General features: G+C 42.6%; 1 protein-coding gene across 1 annotated transcript; it reads right to left on the bottom strand.

Annotated features, from left to right (window-relative positions):
- Positions 1-1,283: 1,283 nt before the first annotated feature.
- ift57 (intraflagellar transport 57 homolog (Chlamydomonas)) lies at positions 1,284-8,563 on the bottom strand. Its single transcript, XM_010892500.3, has 11 exons — positions 8,049-8,563; positions 7,739-7,913; positions 7,046-7,164; positions 6,559-6,649; positions 6,374-6,448; positions 6,067-6,189; positions 5,904-5,975; positions 4,439-4,570; positions 4,003-4,065; positions 3,761-3,827; positions 1,284-1,648 (listed from the first exon to the last, which is right to left on the bottom strand). The coding sequence occupies exons 1-11, from the start codon at positions 8,201-8,203 to the stop codon at positions 1,470-1,472; spliced, it is 1,251 nt and encodes a 416-aa protein (XP_010890802.2). The 5' UTR covers positions 8,204-8,563; the 3' UTR covers positions 1,284-1,469.
- Positions 8,564-17,299: the final 8,736 nt, after the last annotated feature.

The following is a 17,299-nucleotide window of genomic DNA, read 5'->3' as shown; positions in this document are numbered from 1 at the left end:
GTATTATTATTTCTGTAAAATAAAAATGACTTAAATATTAATAAGTTACCAAATTAAAATAAATGGATAACCGACATATTTAATGACTATAATAGTATAGAACTATAGGCTAACAAATGTTATATGATATTTCTTGCATGAAATGTAAGTTATTTTCATGTCGTAGTTGTTCCTTGATATCAGGAAACGCCCATTGATGTTTGCAATTGGTTTCTTCGTAGAATGCATTAGGCCATTGTCAATGCAGAAGCTAACGTTAAAGTCACGTCACATTTTTACTTCTAAACTTGCGAATGACTTTATCATCTGAATTTCACATTTTGGGGATATCTGGAGTTGCTAAATATCAGTTTGGTTTACTGTTTTAATGTTTGTGCACACCACAACAACAAAACATTGTTCAAACTATCATTTTTATATCATGGATTGTCAGTTCTTGCATGAATATTTCTCTGAACAATGGTGGGCCAAAATGGGATGGGAGTCAACCTTCAAAGTAAACGTTGCGTTTGTTGGTAAATCGCCACAATCATGGACAGCTGCTAGGCTGGTATTTAGTACACTGCTTGCTTCATAATGCTGCAGCAAGAGGGAGCTAAGGACCAGGGTTTGAGGTGATGCGCTCCGCTCAGTGAGTAAATTCTAACACAGTCCCATGGCGATGGTAACCACCAATAATACATCATGAGTCATTTCTCGTGCAGGCTGTTCTGCTACTCGGGTGAGAAACGTTATTCACACTGACACGTTGTCTCACATCCTAAGGGAATTAACAGCAGAAGATTAATGGCAGATCACTATATGACTATCAGGTGATGACGATAAATCCAAGTAATTTCACTCTCTCACCCACTGAACGTATGTAAATTGTTTAAACCATTATTAATTATTGGGTAGTACCAGGTGGGAAGTCTGAGTTCATTGTTGCTCTTTGAAGTCAGCTGCATCCCTTCCAGCCATGACCCTTTTAATCCAGGAATGTCTGCTTGATCAGGTACTCATGTAAAAACTAGGATCTGATTATAACCAGTTAATAATGGTTTACCTGGTTAAGAGAGGGGGCTCTACACCATCCTATCAGATCATGAAAGCTGCTTAGATATCTTCAGAAATATGTTCTAATGTCCACATGATCAGACCATTTCACGGGTCACAGGAGATCAGTGATTCCAACCCAAAATTCTCAGTTTATTATCCATTACAAACATAGCAATACATAAACATAACCTTGCATGAATAAAGTTTTAAAATGTTACATAACTACAAATATACACAGAACCATGTTGTTTGCCGACAGTTTAATGTAAATATTCAGTGCAAAATGAATTGAGCCATATCCACAAGGCCTTAGAATGCAATAAAATCCGATATGAAAAGCCATATGACAGTCATGTAAGAAAAGTATTGCCCAGTATTGCACCGGTCCATCCTGTGCAGTAGGTGGATGATGACAACGCACTGTGCGGACCTCAGTACACACCAACAGCAGGCTCTGGGATGTTGGTGGCATGCATTTCTCGGGTCATTTTGGACTTCTCCTTTAGCTTGGCCTGCAGCAGTGTGTGCTCCACCACTCCTATACGAATGTCCATCTGAACGATCTCCTGCTTGAGCTTGGTCAGACTCTGCTTGATTCTCACCACCGGTGCTATGATTAGAAAAGTTCAAAGGGTTAGAAAACAAATTAGGTAAAATATTTTCTAATTAAAAATGTAACAGTCATTATGCATTAACAGATTTCGTGAAAGGCCACTATATCAATGACTTTTCTGACATGGTTTCTTCGACGGTTTCGCAATTAAACTGTCACTATATAATGTATTTTAGATTAAGGACTGTTGCCTTTCCAATATCAATTGCGTTATACTCACTCATCTGTGCACACATGTTTAAAAAGGCTTGAAGGTAGAGCCCAGTAGATTCCTTAATCCAGCAGTAGTTACCTCCGTCAGACTCCGTAGATTCCTCAATCCAGCAGTAGTTACAGTGGGGAGAACAAGTTTTTGATACACTGCCGATTTTGCAGGTTTTCCCACTTACAAAGCATGTAGACGTCTGTAATTTTTATCATAGGTACACTTCAACTGTGAGAGACGGAATCTAAAACAAAAATCCAGAAAATCACATTGTATGATCTTTAAATAATACATTTGCATTTTATTGCATGACATAAGTATTTGATCACCTACCAACGAGTGAGAATTCCAGCTCTCACAGGCCTGTTAGTTTTTCTTTAAGAAGCCCTCCTGTTCTCCACTCATTACCTGTATTAACTGCACCTGTTTGAACTCGTTACCTATATAAAAGACACCTGTCCACACACTCAATCAAACAGACTACAACCTCTCCACAATAGCCAAGACCAGAGAGCTGTGTAAGGACATCAGGGATAAAATTGTAGATCTGCACAAGGCTGGGATGGGCTACAGAACAATAGGCAAGCAGCTGGGTGAGAAGGCAACAACTGCTGGCGCAATTATTAGAAAATGGAAGAAGTTCAAGATGACGGTCAATCTTCCTCGGTCTGGGGCTCCATGCAAGATCTCACCTCATGGGGCATCAATGAGGAAGGTGAGGGATCAGCCCAGAACTACACGGCAGGACCTGGTCAATGACCTGAAGAGAGCTGGGACCACAGTCTCAAAGAGAACCATTAGTAACACACTACGCCGTCATGGATTAAAATCCTGCAGCGCACGCAAGGTCCCCCTGCTCAAGCCAGCGCATGTCCAGGGCCATCTGAAGTTTGCCAATGACCATCTGGATGATCCAGAGGAGGAATGAGAGAAGGTCATGTGGTCTGATGAGACAAAAATAGAGCTTTTTGGTCTAAACTCCACTCGCCGTGTTTGGAGGAAGAAGGATGAGTACAACCCCAAGAATACCATCCCAACCGTGAAGCATGGAGGTGTAAACATCATTCTTTGGGGATGCTTTTCTGCAAAGGGGACATGACGACTGCACCATATTGAGGGGAGGATGGATGGGGTCATGTATCGCGAGATCTTGGCCAACAACCTCCTTCCCTCAGTAAGAGCATTGAAGATGGGTCGTGGCTGGGTCTTCCAGCATGAAAACGACCCGAAACACACAGCCAGGGCAACTAAGGAGTGGCTACGTAAGAAGCATCTCAAGGTCCTGGAGTGGCCTAGCCAGACCTGAATCCAATAGAACATCTTTGGAGGGAGCTGAAAGTCTGTATTGCCCAGCAACAGCCCCGAAACCTGAAGGATCTGGAGAAGGTCTGTATGGAGTGGGCCAAAATCCCTGCTGCAGTGTGTGCAAACCTGGTCAAGAACTACTGGAAACTTGATCTCTGTAATTGCAAACAAAGGTTTCTGTACCAAATATTAAGTTCTGCTTTTCTGATGTATCAAATACTTATGTCATGCAATAAAATGCTAATTAATTACTTAAAAATCATACAATGTGATTTTCTGGATTTTTTCAAATACTTGTTCTCCCCACTGTAACTCACATCCATTACACACAGTAGATACCTTAATTCAGCAGTAGTTAACTCACCTCCGCCAGACCCAGTAGATTCCTTAATCCAGCAGTAGTTAACTCACCTCTGTCAGACTCAGTTGATTCCTTAATCCAGCAGTAGTTAACTCACCTCCGTCAGACCCAGGAGATTCCTTAATCCAGCAGTAGTTAACTCACCTCCGTCAGACCCAGGAGATTCCTTAATCCAGCAGTAGTTAACTCACCTCTGTCAGACTCAGTAGATTCCCTAATCCAGCAGTAGTTAACTCACCTCCGTCAGACATGCTGCTGCCCTTTTCCTCCATCTCTTGCTTCACCTTCTCCAGCTCCTCTGTGATCTAGGTTAGAAAAAGATGCAGCATTGAAACCCGTCATCTATGGCCCAGTGACTGAGTTGCTGAATCTACAGGGAATAACAGACGGGCAACGTGAGCTCTGTAGGGATCTACACTCAGCGCCCAGTTTATTAGTTACACATGCCTAGTATTGTGTGTGTTAAACAGGGTCACCGACCTCAGCCAGAACTCTAGTCCGCTCCGTAACTCCACCACTTCCCTGCTGATAGAGCTCCTTTGCCTTGGAATACAAAAGGTCAGCAGTCAGCCTGCTTGTGTTACAAACTCTAAAACAAGCAATTATGTTCTACATTTTCTTTGCTGACTAAAGAAACGCCACAGCAACAGAATCCTATGTGCCCCTTAATGAATCAGGTATTACACTGGAAAGTAAAGGTAGTCAAGTGTCAGGTTAGCCGTACAATATGAATAATGTGCTCCAGCGTAGACCTTTGTGACTGGTACAGTAGGGTGAATGATCTGTAAATGGGTTGACTTTTTTTATATATTGCACAATTTGCACACAAACCCTCTGTGCATGTTCAATTTAGCTGGTTATTATCACCCTAATTCACTGTTCAGTTAACTGTGTTATGTGGCTTTAACATGCCCACCTCACTGAGTTTGGCCTGGGTGCTGCGGTACTCCTGGATCAGGTGTTCCAACTGGTTGTTGATGTACTTCTCCCTGCTGCCCACCTTCTCCAGGGTCTTACCGATCTCCTCCTGCAGCTTGTCTAGGTAGCCCTAGCACACAGTTACGCACAGTAGCCATCACTGCATAACACAGCAACACTCTCCTCAGAATGACGCGAGACAAGTGACACACTGATACTGTTAAAACAAGAAAAGGAACCAGGCAAGCCTAGTTCGGTCGGCCCGGGATTAGAAGGGATGAATGTTGTTGCACTCATTGGATTCGAACCAGGGTCTCATTAGTGACAGACTGTGTCTTTAACCACTACGCCACTAAGCTAAACGTGTGCAGAGTGTTGTATACTTCTTCACTGTTGCACCAATTTGTTGAAACTCCACGGTTCTCGAAACTAATTTCCTACATCGGCTAACATCCTAACCAAAAACAGGTATGACAGGGTTGTTATAATTCATTAAACGCGTTCAATTAGAAAGAGATTACTGTAGATGGCTAACTATACAGTAATGAAAACAACGACTTCAATAACATCACGCCAAGTTTGAATATTTAGCTAGACTCCATTAAGCATTGTGTTGAACTGACTAACGTTTCTTATTAAGTTTACTTCCACCACGAATAGCATCTATAAACTGTACAGCTTTTTTTTTGTCAGTAATAGGCCTACTAGTATCTACTTACTACTTGGAATAGTCATAAGAATTGAGCAATTGCTAGCGAGACTGAAGAACATAACACTGCCAAAGCTATTTCATTTCATGGCACAACAACGTTAGTTTTTGTGCCATGATACAATAACTATCAATATAGGTGACGATAACTGACTTTTATGTCAAGTGAAAAGACGAGAGAATCGTGGAAACCCCTTTTTTACTGTGCAAGGGGTTGTGCTCTATATTACTCTAAAAAGCATGCATGGATAGGTACTTTGAAAATTCACCAGAAATAGTTGCAATATAACTGTAAACAGTTTACATTTTGGCTTACTATAACGTAGCTAGTGAAGCTTGTAGCCAGCAATGTTTTGGTCTATCCTGGACAAACCCTAATGACTACTTTGTTTGGTCAGTGGCGAGGATCGAATCCCAGTCCATTGCATAGCAGTCCGGGTCTCTAACCACTACATTGTTTAACAATGGGCGGGTAGTCAGTCAGTCAGTAAGATACATTTGCTGTTCTTGGCCGGCTCCGCTTACACGGCTCCGCTCACTTGTGCTGCATTGAAGGAACCATTGAACCCGGCTAAGTTTGTAATCCATTAAGTCTGAACTGAACAATCAAAATAATAAAAAAGAAAACAAGTCTAGCTGAAGAAAAAGCCTAGCTAGCTATCATCTTGCTAGTCTAAATGAGATGCTCATTAGTGATGTTGATTTGTTCTTGATAAACGGTATGGAGAGTGATGTAACTTGGACTAAAGCCCACCTTGGCCTCTTTAAGAGATGACTTGATTCCGTCTTTGTGCTGATGCATTTGGTCCACGTGGATCCTCCAGTCCTAGAAACAGACTTGTGTTCATTATAAGCTCTCAAGTATTAGCCCTGGTCTGGATCTACACTGACGTTATGGAAGAAACAAACATCCTTACCTTGTTGTCGGTTCTGATTGTGACCTTCAGCTGTGGGAGAACCCGTTCCACCTCTAGATTCCACTCAGTAGCATCTGTGTTGGATTCCAGGATGTTGTCTGGCTTTGAAGACAAGCTGGCCTCCTAGTAGAGGGGAAGGGTTAAGGATCACTCTATATCACTATATGGGAAGCAGCAATAGCAAATAAATGAGAACGCCCCCCCCCCCCCATATATTTTATTTTTATTGTATTCAGTTAGTGATGAGTCTTTTTGGATGCACCATTTCTAGAGGCATAAAAATGCATTGAGACACCGTGCAACTCACACTTTGATTGGTTCTTGATTTCAGTGCTTCCAAATCCATAATGTTCTCCTCCTCATCATCATCATCTGGTTCCCCCTTTATTATGGAAATTCATTATTATTAATTTATTTAATACACATTTATAAAGATCCAATCCGATGTACAACAGGACTACCAGTAAGGGCCAGTTCTATGGGGATACCCACTGTCATGTTGTCCTCCACTTTACTCAGAGTCAGCTCTGCATCATCCTCCATCACAGATTCATCCTCCATCTCCTCTGTAGGGTAGTTTGGTCTGGGGAAAGACAGGAGAATAGGGATGGTACAAAGCCAGCTAGTCAGCTCAACCTATTTTTTCTTGTGTATATTCAAAGCAGTAATTGTACATTACCTTTTGAAATCAAGGGATTTTCATTGGCTTACATTTTAAGTGAATCAATTAAAACACACTTTAAATAAAAGTTAAGAGCAAATTATGTATTTCCCTTTTTAAAATGGATACACATCCTCTATTTAGCAAACAGTATCAAAAATATAAAAGTTACATTTGAAGCCCATATAAAGAAGAAACGTGAAGCTGAAGAAACTCTTCATTTTTCTTTACAAAGCAAAGGCATGCTATCTTGTATATTGTAAATATTTGTAATACAAATATGATAACTTGGTAAATTTCACCCAGACATTAGCTTACCTTCTCCATGTAAACCCTGTCTTCTTCAGAGCTTCTTCTGCTAGACGATCCAGCACATAGCAAACGTGTTCTCCTGAGCCAGCTTTTAGTTTGGAAGGAGGAAAGTCTACCAGTCCTCCCTGGGTCAATAGAGAAAGAACAATATTCAGAGACGCATTGTCTGAAATATCTGGCTTGTATGTTTGGGCCTCTAGTATAAGTCATTACAGTTTCATGGCATTGCCTTACTTAATAAAATAGTGTGTGACAGAAATCAACTAATTAATATACATGGGTATATTCATTAGTTATATTCATTAGACCATTGCAAAATGTTGGTTGTTTTTGTTGCTAACTGTTTAATCTAGGCAGCAACTGGAAGAGGATCTATGAGGACCTAAAAGGGGTGTATTAAATCTGCCTAACATTTAGTGGCCAAGCACTAAATCAGACAAGAGTTTTGGGAAAATTATGGTAGCTCCAACCCTGTTTGGTTCTATTTGAATAAACAAGGAGGAACTTACTATTTAATCTTTCCCATAGATGGTCTCCGTTTTGCTTTGTTTGACAAATCTGTTGCAACTGTTTGCTGGAATCAATACACCCTTGGGTTATAAATTGGTATTTTGCAAGCCTGGCTCTAAACAAATCCCAGCTTCGGCCCAGGCACAAGGCAACAGGAACATCAGTGTACAGTAACCAAGTTGTGCTTACAAAAGCTCTCAAATGTGAGAGAATGTTGGCCACGGTGGCGTTAGGGTCATCATACTCTTGAGGCTGCTCGAAGGGTCTCCCTGCTTTGTTGATGAGCCAAGAAGCAATGATGGTAAACATAAAGAATTGTTCCCCTGGATTGGATGGCATATAGGCACTGGATGCAAAGTAATGCCTATGGATTGCAAAAGATAACATTAACCTATTATTTCACACTCAGACTTGCATTACCTGCAGTGTCATTTCATAGTCAGATCAGGAAAACGTTGGCACATTAGTAATAACTAGCTAGGTATGGCCGTTTGCTAACCTGGACAGAGGTTTCATGTTGTGCTTTGACAGAACTTCCTCCTCGTAATCCAGAAGCTTTAATTTGTCCAGCAAGTCCTCCATAACTACGAACATTTGATATGCTGCTCCAGGACCCCGTTCATCGTCCTCCCCACGCCTGTTATCATCTGCCATTTCGCTTTGCACTTGTCGCAGACTAATAATGTAAATAAACAATGTAAAGCAAATGTGTGCTCAACCAACTTTTGAAACAGATCAGTGCGTTTTCTTCCGATTGTTTGTTTACTAACTGGCAATTCGGTATGTCAAGCAAAGGTTTGCTAGCTAAGTACTAGTTCACTATCTACTGTAGCATTTGCTTGGCCAACAAAAAAGAAAGTTAAGCGTCATGTCTTAACGATTAATATATCATGTTACTATCTGTTTAGTGAGACGAATATTGAAACAAAAACTTGCAAAAACTTAACTAAATATCGCTCTTTGGTAACGGTTAGCTATCACTTGACAACCACTGTCACTAAAGGCAGCAGGCGTCCTTACGTATTACATTTTTTGCGTCCTGTTCTCGTTTACGTAGGAGTGCAGTGTTATCAAACGTTTCCGTGGTTTACTGCCACCTACTGCATTGGAGAAATAATGTGAAGCTTATACATATTCAAATACATAAATGAACAATTCGCTGCACGATTCACCCTCACTAGACATTTTAGAAAGTGATACTCGACACTATCTCGGCCCTCGCTTTATTAGTCATATTCTGGGCTTGGGGATACATTTGCTGTGTCTGGAGGTTTGCCAAGGTCTGCCAGGAGACTGTAGCCCATGGCTGTATAATACTGACTTGACCTGCAGTTCATTTTTTTAAACTGCCTCCTCCTTTGTGTGCACCAGAGGGGGCAAACATCATGTGTGAGCCAGTTAATGGGAGATTACTAGACTCTGGATGCAGCATGCTGTTTTCCAAAGGCATTTGGAAAATGTAAATTGTGGAATATGTAAATTGTCTAATTACTGGACAGCAGGAAATATATATGTATAGAGAAAACAGCCAGTGTGGGGTGCAGCTGTGCCTTTTTGTCCAGTTTTCTTCTCTTGTGATAAGCAAATCTTACCGAAAGTTAATTAAAATGTGTCTGCTTTATTAAAAGCTTAATTTCTTGTTTAAAATAATACATTAGTCAATGAAAGTAATTGAGTTAGGCTACGTACATTGATAAAAAAGTGTATGCAAAATTATTTCCCTACATTTGATCCTATAGTAACTTTTAATTAATGTGAAGGGAGTGGAACACTTTATTGATTGCATGTAAACAATGGGGTAGTGAAATGCTTGTGTGCTCCAAAACAATGCAGAATGGCTGAACAAAGTAGCTCAAAACATTTTACATGAAACAAGAATGAGAAAGCCCATATGTATTTTTTTTTTTTTACAAATGCACCCAATCAAACATATTCAATAATCCAAATGATAATCTGCAACAATTCTTGTAAACAGGATCCACATAAATGTACAGTGCTCAGTGTTGAGCAGCATACACAATGTCCACGGGACAGAAGCATGCACTTAATATATGTGTGAGTGGGTAAACACTGTGTGCGTGTGTGTGCGCGCGTGTGTGAATGTGTCAATGTGAGTGTGGGAGTTGCGGCCGTATGTGGCCATGCAGTCATGGGTGAACAGGGAGTCCAGGAGTGGGCTGAGCCCCAGGTCGACCAGCCTCCTAACAAGCCTTATTAAGGTAAACAACAAGGTTGAGTGTAAGCGGTGGATGATCAACTGCATTCCAGCATAAGTGTTCCTTTTGTCCAGGTGCTATGAAGTGGTGTAAAGTGTGGTGGCTATCTGGATACTATCTTTCAAATTACCCAGCATGAAGACCACATTGTCCCGCTGGTGACAGTCATGATCCTGTGTGGTACGTCTCAAACATGCCGGTGAAAACGCAATGGAAATGATAATGCAAAGAAAATTCTATCTAGCATTTGGTTCCCTCTCACATAATGTGAACATGCCCTTAGTGTGAAGACTCCGTTAAGGAGGACATGTTGCCAGTCCTCATCTTCTGAAGTAGCCATCCAGTTGCAAGGTGTGGTAACCAGACCCAGTGCTCTAAGTTTGGTGAGCAATTTGAGGGGAATAATAGTGTTGAATGCAGAACTGTAGTCAGTGAACGGCATTCTCACATAGGTCTCCCTCTTCCCTTGGTGTGGCTTAACCAGGAGGTGGCTAAGATTTTCATTGTGAGGTGCAAAGGCTGACACGGGGAAAGCTTAATTACTAGTGGTACGTGTTAAATGTTAAATGTTTACCTTAGAAAAGGCTAACTTTCAGACCTAGGTTGCACACAAACACACACACACACACACACACAGTATTTCAATTAGGTTTGTAACATTAAACATTTAAATACTCATTCTTTATTCCTAGTCTCCTCACTGTTGTGCTATTGATGCACAGGTAACGCCAACAGTATTCGTTGTGTTGCCTTCCAGGCCAACAGCTGGTGAAATTCACCCCATCCCCTCCTCCTTGTGCTTCAAGTCCCATGCCACCAATTGTAGTGAGCTTCCATCCGCCCATCCACCCCCCTTCCTTCCATTGTTCCCACCAGATTCTCTTTCACTGCACTTTCTTCAAGGTAGAGTAGCCTATCTATGGATTTATTCATAGGCTGTCACAGGCTTTGTGCTTGTTTATGCTCTTTTGTTGTTTTCTTCTGTGTTGCTTTCATGCAAATGCCAGTGCATGTGCTGACATGTAAAATAAACTACATTAAACTACATTAACCCATCCAACCCTTGCCGGTCTTCCGTGCTGAAGATGCAGCACCTGTTCCTGCAGGAGAGCTCAGGGAGTAGCTGCTGTAGCGCCTGAGGTAATTACGGGGGGATGCAGAGCTGGCTGGATTTGTAACAGGTTGACGGGTGCCAATAGGCAATGCAGTGAATATCATTTTTGCAACATGCTTTCTCGGTTCTTTTCTGTTGACCCATCACTACTACAAACCCTTATTTTCTAGATGTGTAACACATAGAGGGCTATCCTTTCGGACATGTTCGTCTCTCTCCTCCCCAACCCCTTTATGTGTCTCTGCTTCACTCTCGAATGTATCCGCTGGAGCACAAAGTAACACACATGACCTCACATGACACTATACCATCACACAGTCTCTAGTGGCGCCTTTCTACACCAGAAATTATGCTATTTTCCTCCCAACAACAGCATATAAATTCAGTAAAGACACACACTAAAAAACCCACACACAGACACACATGCTCGCAGCCGTGCAGCGGGATATGTCAAAGGCAGGCATTAGGAGGTAGGTTGGGGGGGGTTGTGGTAGGTTTGTGGGGTGGTAGTAGGTTGGGGGTTGAGGTAGGTTGGGGGTTGAGGTAGGTTGGAGGGGTGGTGGTAGGTTGGAGGGGTGGTAGTAGGTTCGTGGTTGAGGTAGGTTGGGGGGTGGTAGTAGATTCGGGGTTGAGGTAGGTGGTGGGTGGTCAGAGGTTGGTGGTGGTAGGTTGGGGGGTGGTAGTAGGTTGGGGGTGGTGGTGGTAGGTTAGTGGGGTGGTAGTAGGTTTGGGGTGGTGGTAGTAGGTTGGTGGGGTGGTAGTAGGTTGGGGGTGGTGGTGGTAGGTTGGGGGGTGGTAGTAGGTTGGGGGTGGTGGTGGTAGGTTGGGGGGTGGTAGTAGGTTTGGGGTGGTAGTGGTAGGTTGGGGGGTGGTGGTAGGTTGGGGGTGGTGGTGGTAGGTTTGGGGTGGTGGTGGTAGGTTTGGGGTGGTGGTGGTAGGTTGGGGGGTGGTAGTAGGTTTGGGGTGGTGGTGGTAGGTTTGGGGTGGTGGTGGTAGGTTTGGGGTGGTGGTGGTAGGTTTGGGGTGGTGTTGGTAGGTTGGGGTGGTGGTAGGTTGGTGGGGTGGTAGTAGGTTCGGGGTGGTGGTGGTAGGTTGGTGGGGTGGTAGTAGGTTGGGGGTGGTGGTGGTAGGTTGAGGGGTGGTAGTAGGTTCGGGGTGGTGGTGGTAGGTTGGTGGGGTGGTAGTAGGTTCGGGGTGGTATTATGTTGCGGGTTGGTATTATGCTGGGGGTTGGTAGTAGGTTTGGGGTGGTGGTGGTGGTAGGTTGGGGGGTGGTGGTAGGTTTGGGGTGGTGGTGGTAGGTTGGGGGGTGGTAGTAGGTTCGGGGTGGTGGTGGTGGGTTGAGGGTGGTGGTGGTAGGTTGGTGGGGTGGTAGTAGGTTTGGGGTGGTGGTGGTAGGTTGGGGGTTGAGGTAGGTTGCGGGGTGGTATTATGTTGCGGGTTGGTATTATGCTGGGGGTTGGTAGTAGGTTTGGGGTGGTGGTGGTGGTAGGTTGGGGGGTGGTGGTAGGTTTGGGGTGGTGGTGGTAGGTTGGGGGGTGGTAGTAGGTTTGGGGTGGTGGTGGTGGGTTGAGGGTGGTGGTGGTAGGTTGGTGGGGAGGTGGTAGGTTGGGGTGGTATTATGTTGCGGGTTGGTATTATGCTGGGGGGTGGTATTAGGTTGGAGGGGGTCTTACTGGTGAATAATTCATGTTCACACACACAACCTCCTGTAGTGAGGCCAACCGTGCTGGATGAGAGGATGCAAAGCCAGTGTGTTTGATCTGCATGTTGGCCCATGTCTGCAATGCACATGGAGCTGTTCCCACATGACTGACTTTTAAGTGGCAGCACCTGTGTGAGAAGAAATAATAATAATAATAGGAGCTGGGTACATTTGGGTACATTTATTAAACAATACCGTGGAACTAGTGAGATTTTCATTGTAGGAGAACCTAGATTTTGTCACAGTCATGTTTATTTTGATAAGGAAAGAAAGCAATCTGAGATGAAAAGGCTTCAGGCAATTACTGGTCAGCGTCAGGGGAAAGGAACGGACCCAGCAGTCATTATACCAGTGGTGGCCAATCATTTTGACTCTAATTCAGGATTTCACAATTCAGTGGAGGCCTTTACATATTTTTTCAGAATCACTTCCTTCATCAAAAGCCAGCTGAAGGCCAGAAAACAGTCTGCTTTTTCTAGAAAATGTATAGCTCCATTATGTTTATACAAACTGTTTCGTATATAGTTTTTATAGAGGGTGTCCTGAAGTCTTTCTTTCAACAACCCCCCCTCCCAAATAAAATACTATGCAAATGTGATGTATTTTGATGTAAAACCTCCCACAGCTTTTGCCCACCCCTGCATTACACTCTGTGTCTGCGAGCAGCGCCTACTGTCTCCAATTCTACAGAATGAATGTAGTTTATGTATAAATACACCCACGCACCAGTCGCCGTTTTCAACATCATTAAACACACCGAAGGGATTGGAGACGTGGCCACGTTTCCCCTGTACCCTTTATTACAGGCTCTCGGCCGCCAGTGAAACATCAATTTCAGGCCTGCCCTCTTGGGCCCTGACAGTATTGTGGGGGCTGTTCGATAGAGTGGTAAATGGGAGGACAGACAGAGGTGGATCTGCAGCTCAGCCTGCCTGACTGACACCCTAATGAGAGCTCTCTGCTGAGATGCTAGTGCTGTAAGGCCGGGAGGATACAGGAGAAGAATTGAGGAGATGGAGGATTGGGGCTTGGTTTGTTTTGCTGCTATACTCGAGCCTCCCGGGCTATTCTGAAAGTAGTCTGAAATTTGAAAAGTAGCGTGGGCCTTGTTATGGGTCATTCAGTGCCAGCAGAAGCCAATAAGAAATAGAAGTGGTCACTTAAAGAACAGAAGATGCTTTATTTATTCATTTCAATATTTTAGTTATTTGAATAGTCGGCCAGGGCTGATTTAGAAATGTGTTTGATATGTTAGTGACTGACAGACCTTGGCAAACCAATTCCTGCCAGGATGCCCAAATTGTTTTAGTTATGATATCCGTGTTATTCAACAAGCATATTTGAATTGTACCCCATGACAAAAATATTCAGAATTCGGGATGTCCCAACATGTCGTGGAGTTCCTTGGAATAGTTTCATAATGTTTAACGGGAATGTCTATGATTTGTTTATATGATTCACAGATAATCACATTAACATGACTTGCACTAGCACTTTACCTTATCCCAACATTGGTGGTATTGATTCAATTGCGGTTTGTTATATTGCTGTGCATGTTGGAGTCCTGTTTACTTCAGTCCCATCTTTTTTGAAATCTTTTTTGGTGTAAGATTAGAAGTGGAAATTGTCATTCCATAGTGGATAGGGGGCATAAACAAACCTTAAACTGGCCAGACGTAATCTTCATAGTCTAAAATCTCCCCATTATCACTATTTGTACGACACATTAAACCAGCATCTGACACTAGGGTTATGTACAGTCTCTAAAAAAGTTGCACTTCTCCCACTGATGACACAACTATATTCCAGTTGTGATCCCACATCAGACATCAAATAAGGACATCACCCAAGTAGAGTCCTGTTGTCCATTTAGTCCAAATCTTGTCTCCTTGCATAGCACGGTCTGGTCTATATTTAAATGTACAACTAACCAACCCTTATGCTAACCCTAACCTAATGTAACTATAACCTTAATCTCTACCCTAACCCTGACTGTAGCACTTTATCTACCACTCAGACCATTACACTTATTCTCAACCTAACACTAATTATAACCTTAGCAAAGAGTTGCTTATCAATGTACTGTAATACTTTTAACAAGCAGTCAACAACATCTGTAGATGATCAAATGAAGCAAAACTGATCCCACTTTTAACAACAATGTTACATATTGTCTCAGATCTCACAGTGCCTACAGCTGGTGTCAATAGATTTAGAAGTAGCGTAATGTCACCAGTGGTCAAGTTAAAAAATAAATTAAAAAAATAGCAGAAATAGTGTAAAGAATCCTAATTCATTGAAGCATTTAAGTTGGTACACAAAAAGAAAATTAATTCTGTGTTGAACTTACCTAACTAAAGTATAAAAGCTGTTAAAGAAACATGTTTCTTTTTCTTTTGCAACAGCTGAGTATCTTTGCAATCACCCAAGCGCTTTTTTTTGGCAGATTGCTTGAGGACTCTGAATATGGTAGGGTAATGCATAATAAGCAGTTGCAGCTGAATGCAATCACTTGGAGAGATGCTTTCTCTTCTCTGTTGTAACTATGAAGGTATGTCCAAATTATGGCTTTTGTTTCCCTTACGGTGCTGTGATAGGCCACCAGATTGGGAACCATTGAATGAAAGCAGTGTGTCAATAAATGCAAATTATATATTTTTTCAGCTCTGACATGAAGGTTTTAGTGAAGCTGGTGAAATGCTATTGTATTTCTTCTGGTTATTCTTTTGGTAAATGACCATACACTCTCATGTTATGCAATGCCAAATGGCCAAATGGTGGCGTAAAAAGGGTGATTAAAAATGCTTGGAAAACAAACCACATTTTAAATGTTGCAAATCGTCTATCACTGGATGACAGATCTACACACAACGTGATATTCCTGGTATTAAAGGACACATCGGTTAAAGACCTTTGGAGTCAGCCGGACCCCTGTTGTACAAAACTATCTACAGATTAAAGTCTCTCAGGGTGGTCAAGCATTACCAAACAATCAGATATCCGCCTAAGTATGAATATTGGTGAACATTGAAAACACTATCAAGTCTAATGTTTTCACCTGTTTGACTTCTATCTGTGGAGGGATTACATTTGGCCCTCAAGCTACAGAATTTGAGTCTAACTAACCTTGTAAATCCAGCCACACGTTGTACATGCAGTGTTTCTCAACCCTGCTCCTGGAGGCACCACACTCTGTATGTTTTAGATCTCTCCCTGCTCTGTCACACCTGTTTCAAATGATCAGCTCATTATTAAGTCCTTTATGACCTACTGTGGGGAGAACAAGTATTTGATACACTGCCAATTTTGCAGGTTTTCCTGCTTACAAAGCATGTAGAAGTCTGTAATTTTTACCATAGGTACTCTTCAACTGTGAGCGATGGAATCTAAAACAGAAATCCAGAAAATCACATTGTATGATTTTTAAGTAATTAATTTGAATTTTATTGCATGACATAAGTATTTGATACATCAGAAAAGCAGAACTTAATATTTGGTACAGAAACCTTTGTTTGCAATTACTGAGATCATATGTTTCCTGTAGTTCTTGACCAGGTTTGACACACTGCAGCAGGGATTTTGGCCCACTCCTCCATACAGACCTTCTCCAGATCCTTCAGGTTTCAGGGCTGTCACTGGACAATACAGACTTTCAGCTCCCTCCAAAGATTTTCTATTGGGTTCAGGTCTGGAGACTGGCTAGGCCACTCCAGGACCTTGAGATGCTTCTCATGGAGCCACTCCTTAGTTGCCCTGGCTGTGTGTTTCGGGTCGTTGTCATGCTGGAAGACCCAGCCACGACCCATCTTCAATGCTCTTACTGAGGGAAGGAGGTTGTTGGCCAAGAACTCGCAATACATGGCCCCATCCATCCTCCCCTCAATACGGTGCAGTCGTCCTGTCCCCTTTGCAGAAAAGCATCCCCAAAGAATGATGTTTCCACCGCCATGCTTGGGATGGTGTTCTTGGGGTTGTACTCATCCTTCTTCCTCCAAACACGGCGAGTGGAGTTAAGACCAAAAAGCTCTATTTTTGTCTCATCAGACCACATGACCTTCTCCCATTCCTCCTCTGGATCATCCAGATGGTCATTGGCAAACTTCAGATGGCCCTGGACATGCATTGGCTTGAGCAGGGGGATCTTGTGTGCGCTGCAGGATTTTAATCCAAGACGGCGTAATATGTTTCTATTGGTTTTTTCTTTGAGACTGCGGTCCCAGCTCTCTTCAGGTCATTGACCAAGTCCTGCCATGTAGTTCTGGGCTGATCCCTCATCTTCCTTATGATCATTGATGCCCCACGAGGTGAGATCTTGCATGGTGCAGTTAATACAGGCAATGAGTGCAGAACAGGAGGGCTTCTTAAAGAAAAAATAACAGGTCTGTGAGAGCCGGAATTCTTACTGGTTGGTAGGTGATCAAATACTTATGTCATGCAATAAAATGCTAATTAATTATTTAAAAATCATACAATGTGATTTTCTGGATTTTTGTTTTAGATTTCGTCTCTCACAGTTGAAGTCTACCTATGACAAAAATGACAGACCTCTACATGCTTTGTAAGTAGGGAAACCTGCAAAATCGGCAGTGTGTCAAATACTTGTTCTCCCCACTGTACATCAGGCATGTTAGAGCATGGAGAGATATAAAACATGCCGGACAGGGTGTCTCTAGGAGCTGGGTTGAGAAACACTGTAATGCACAGGACCACGTATT

This window comes from Esox lucius, chromosome 3 (assembly GCF_011004845.1).
Source record: "Esox lucius isolate fEsoLuc1 chromosome 3, fEsoLuc1.pri, whole genome shotgun sequence".
NCBI lineage: Eukaryota > Metazoa > Chordata > Actinopteri > Esociformes > Esocidae > Esox > Esox lucius.
Note: the sequence above shows the minus strand (reverse complement) of the source record. Positions and strands in the feature narration are given on the sequence as shown.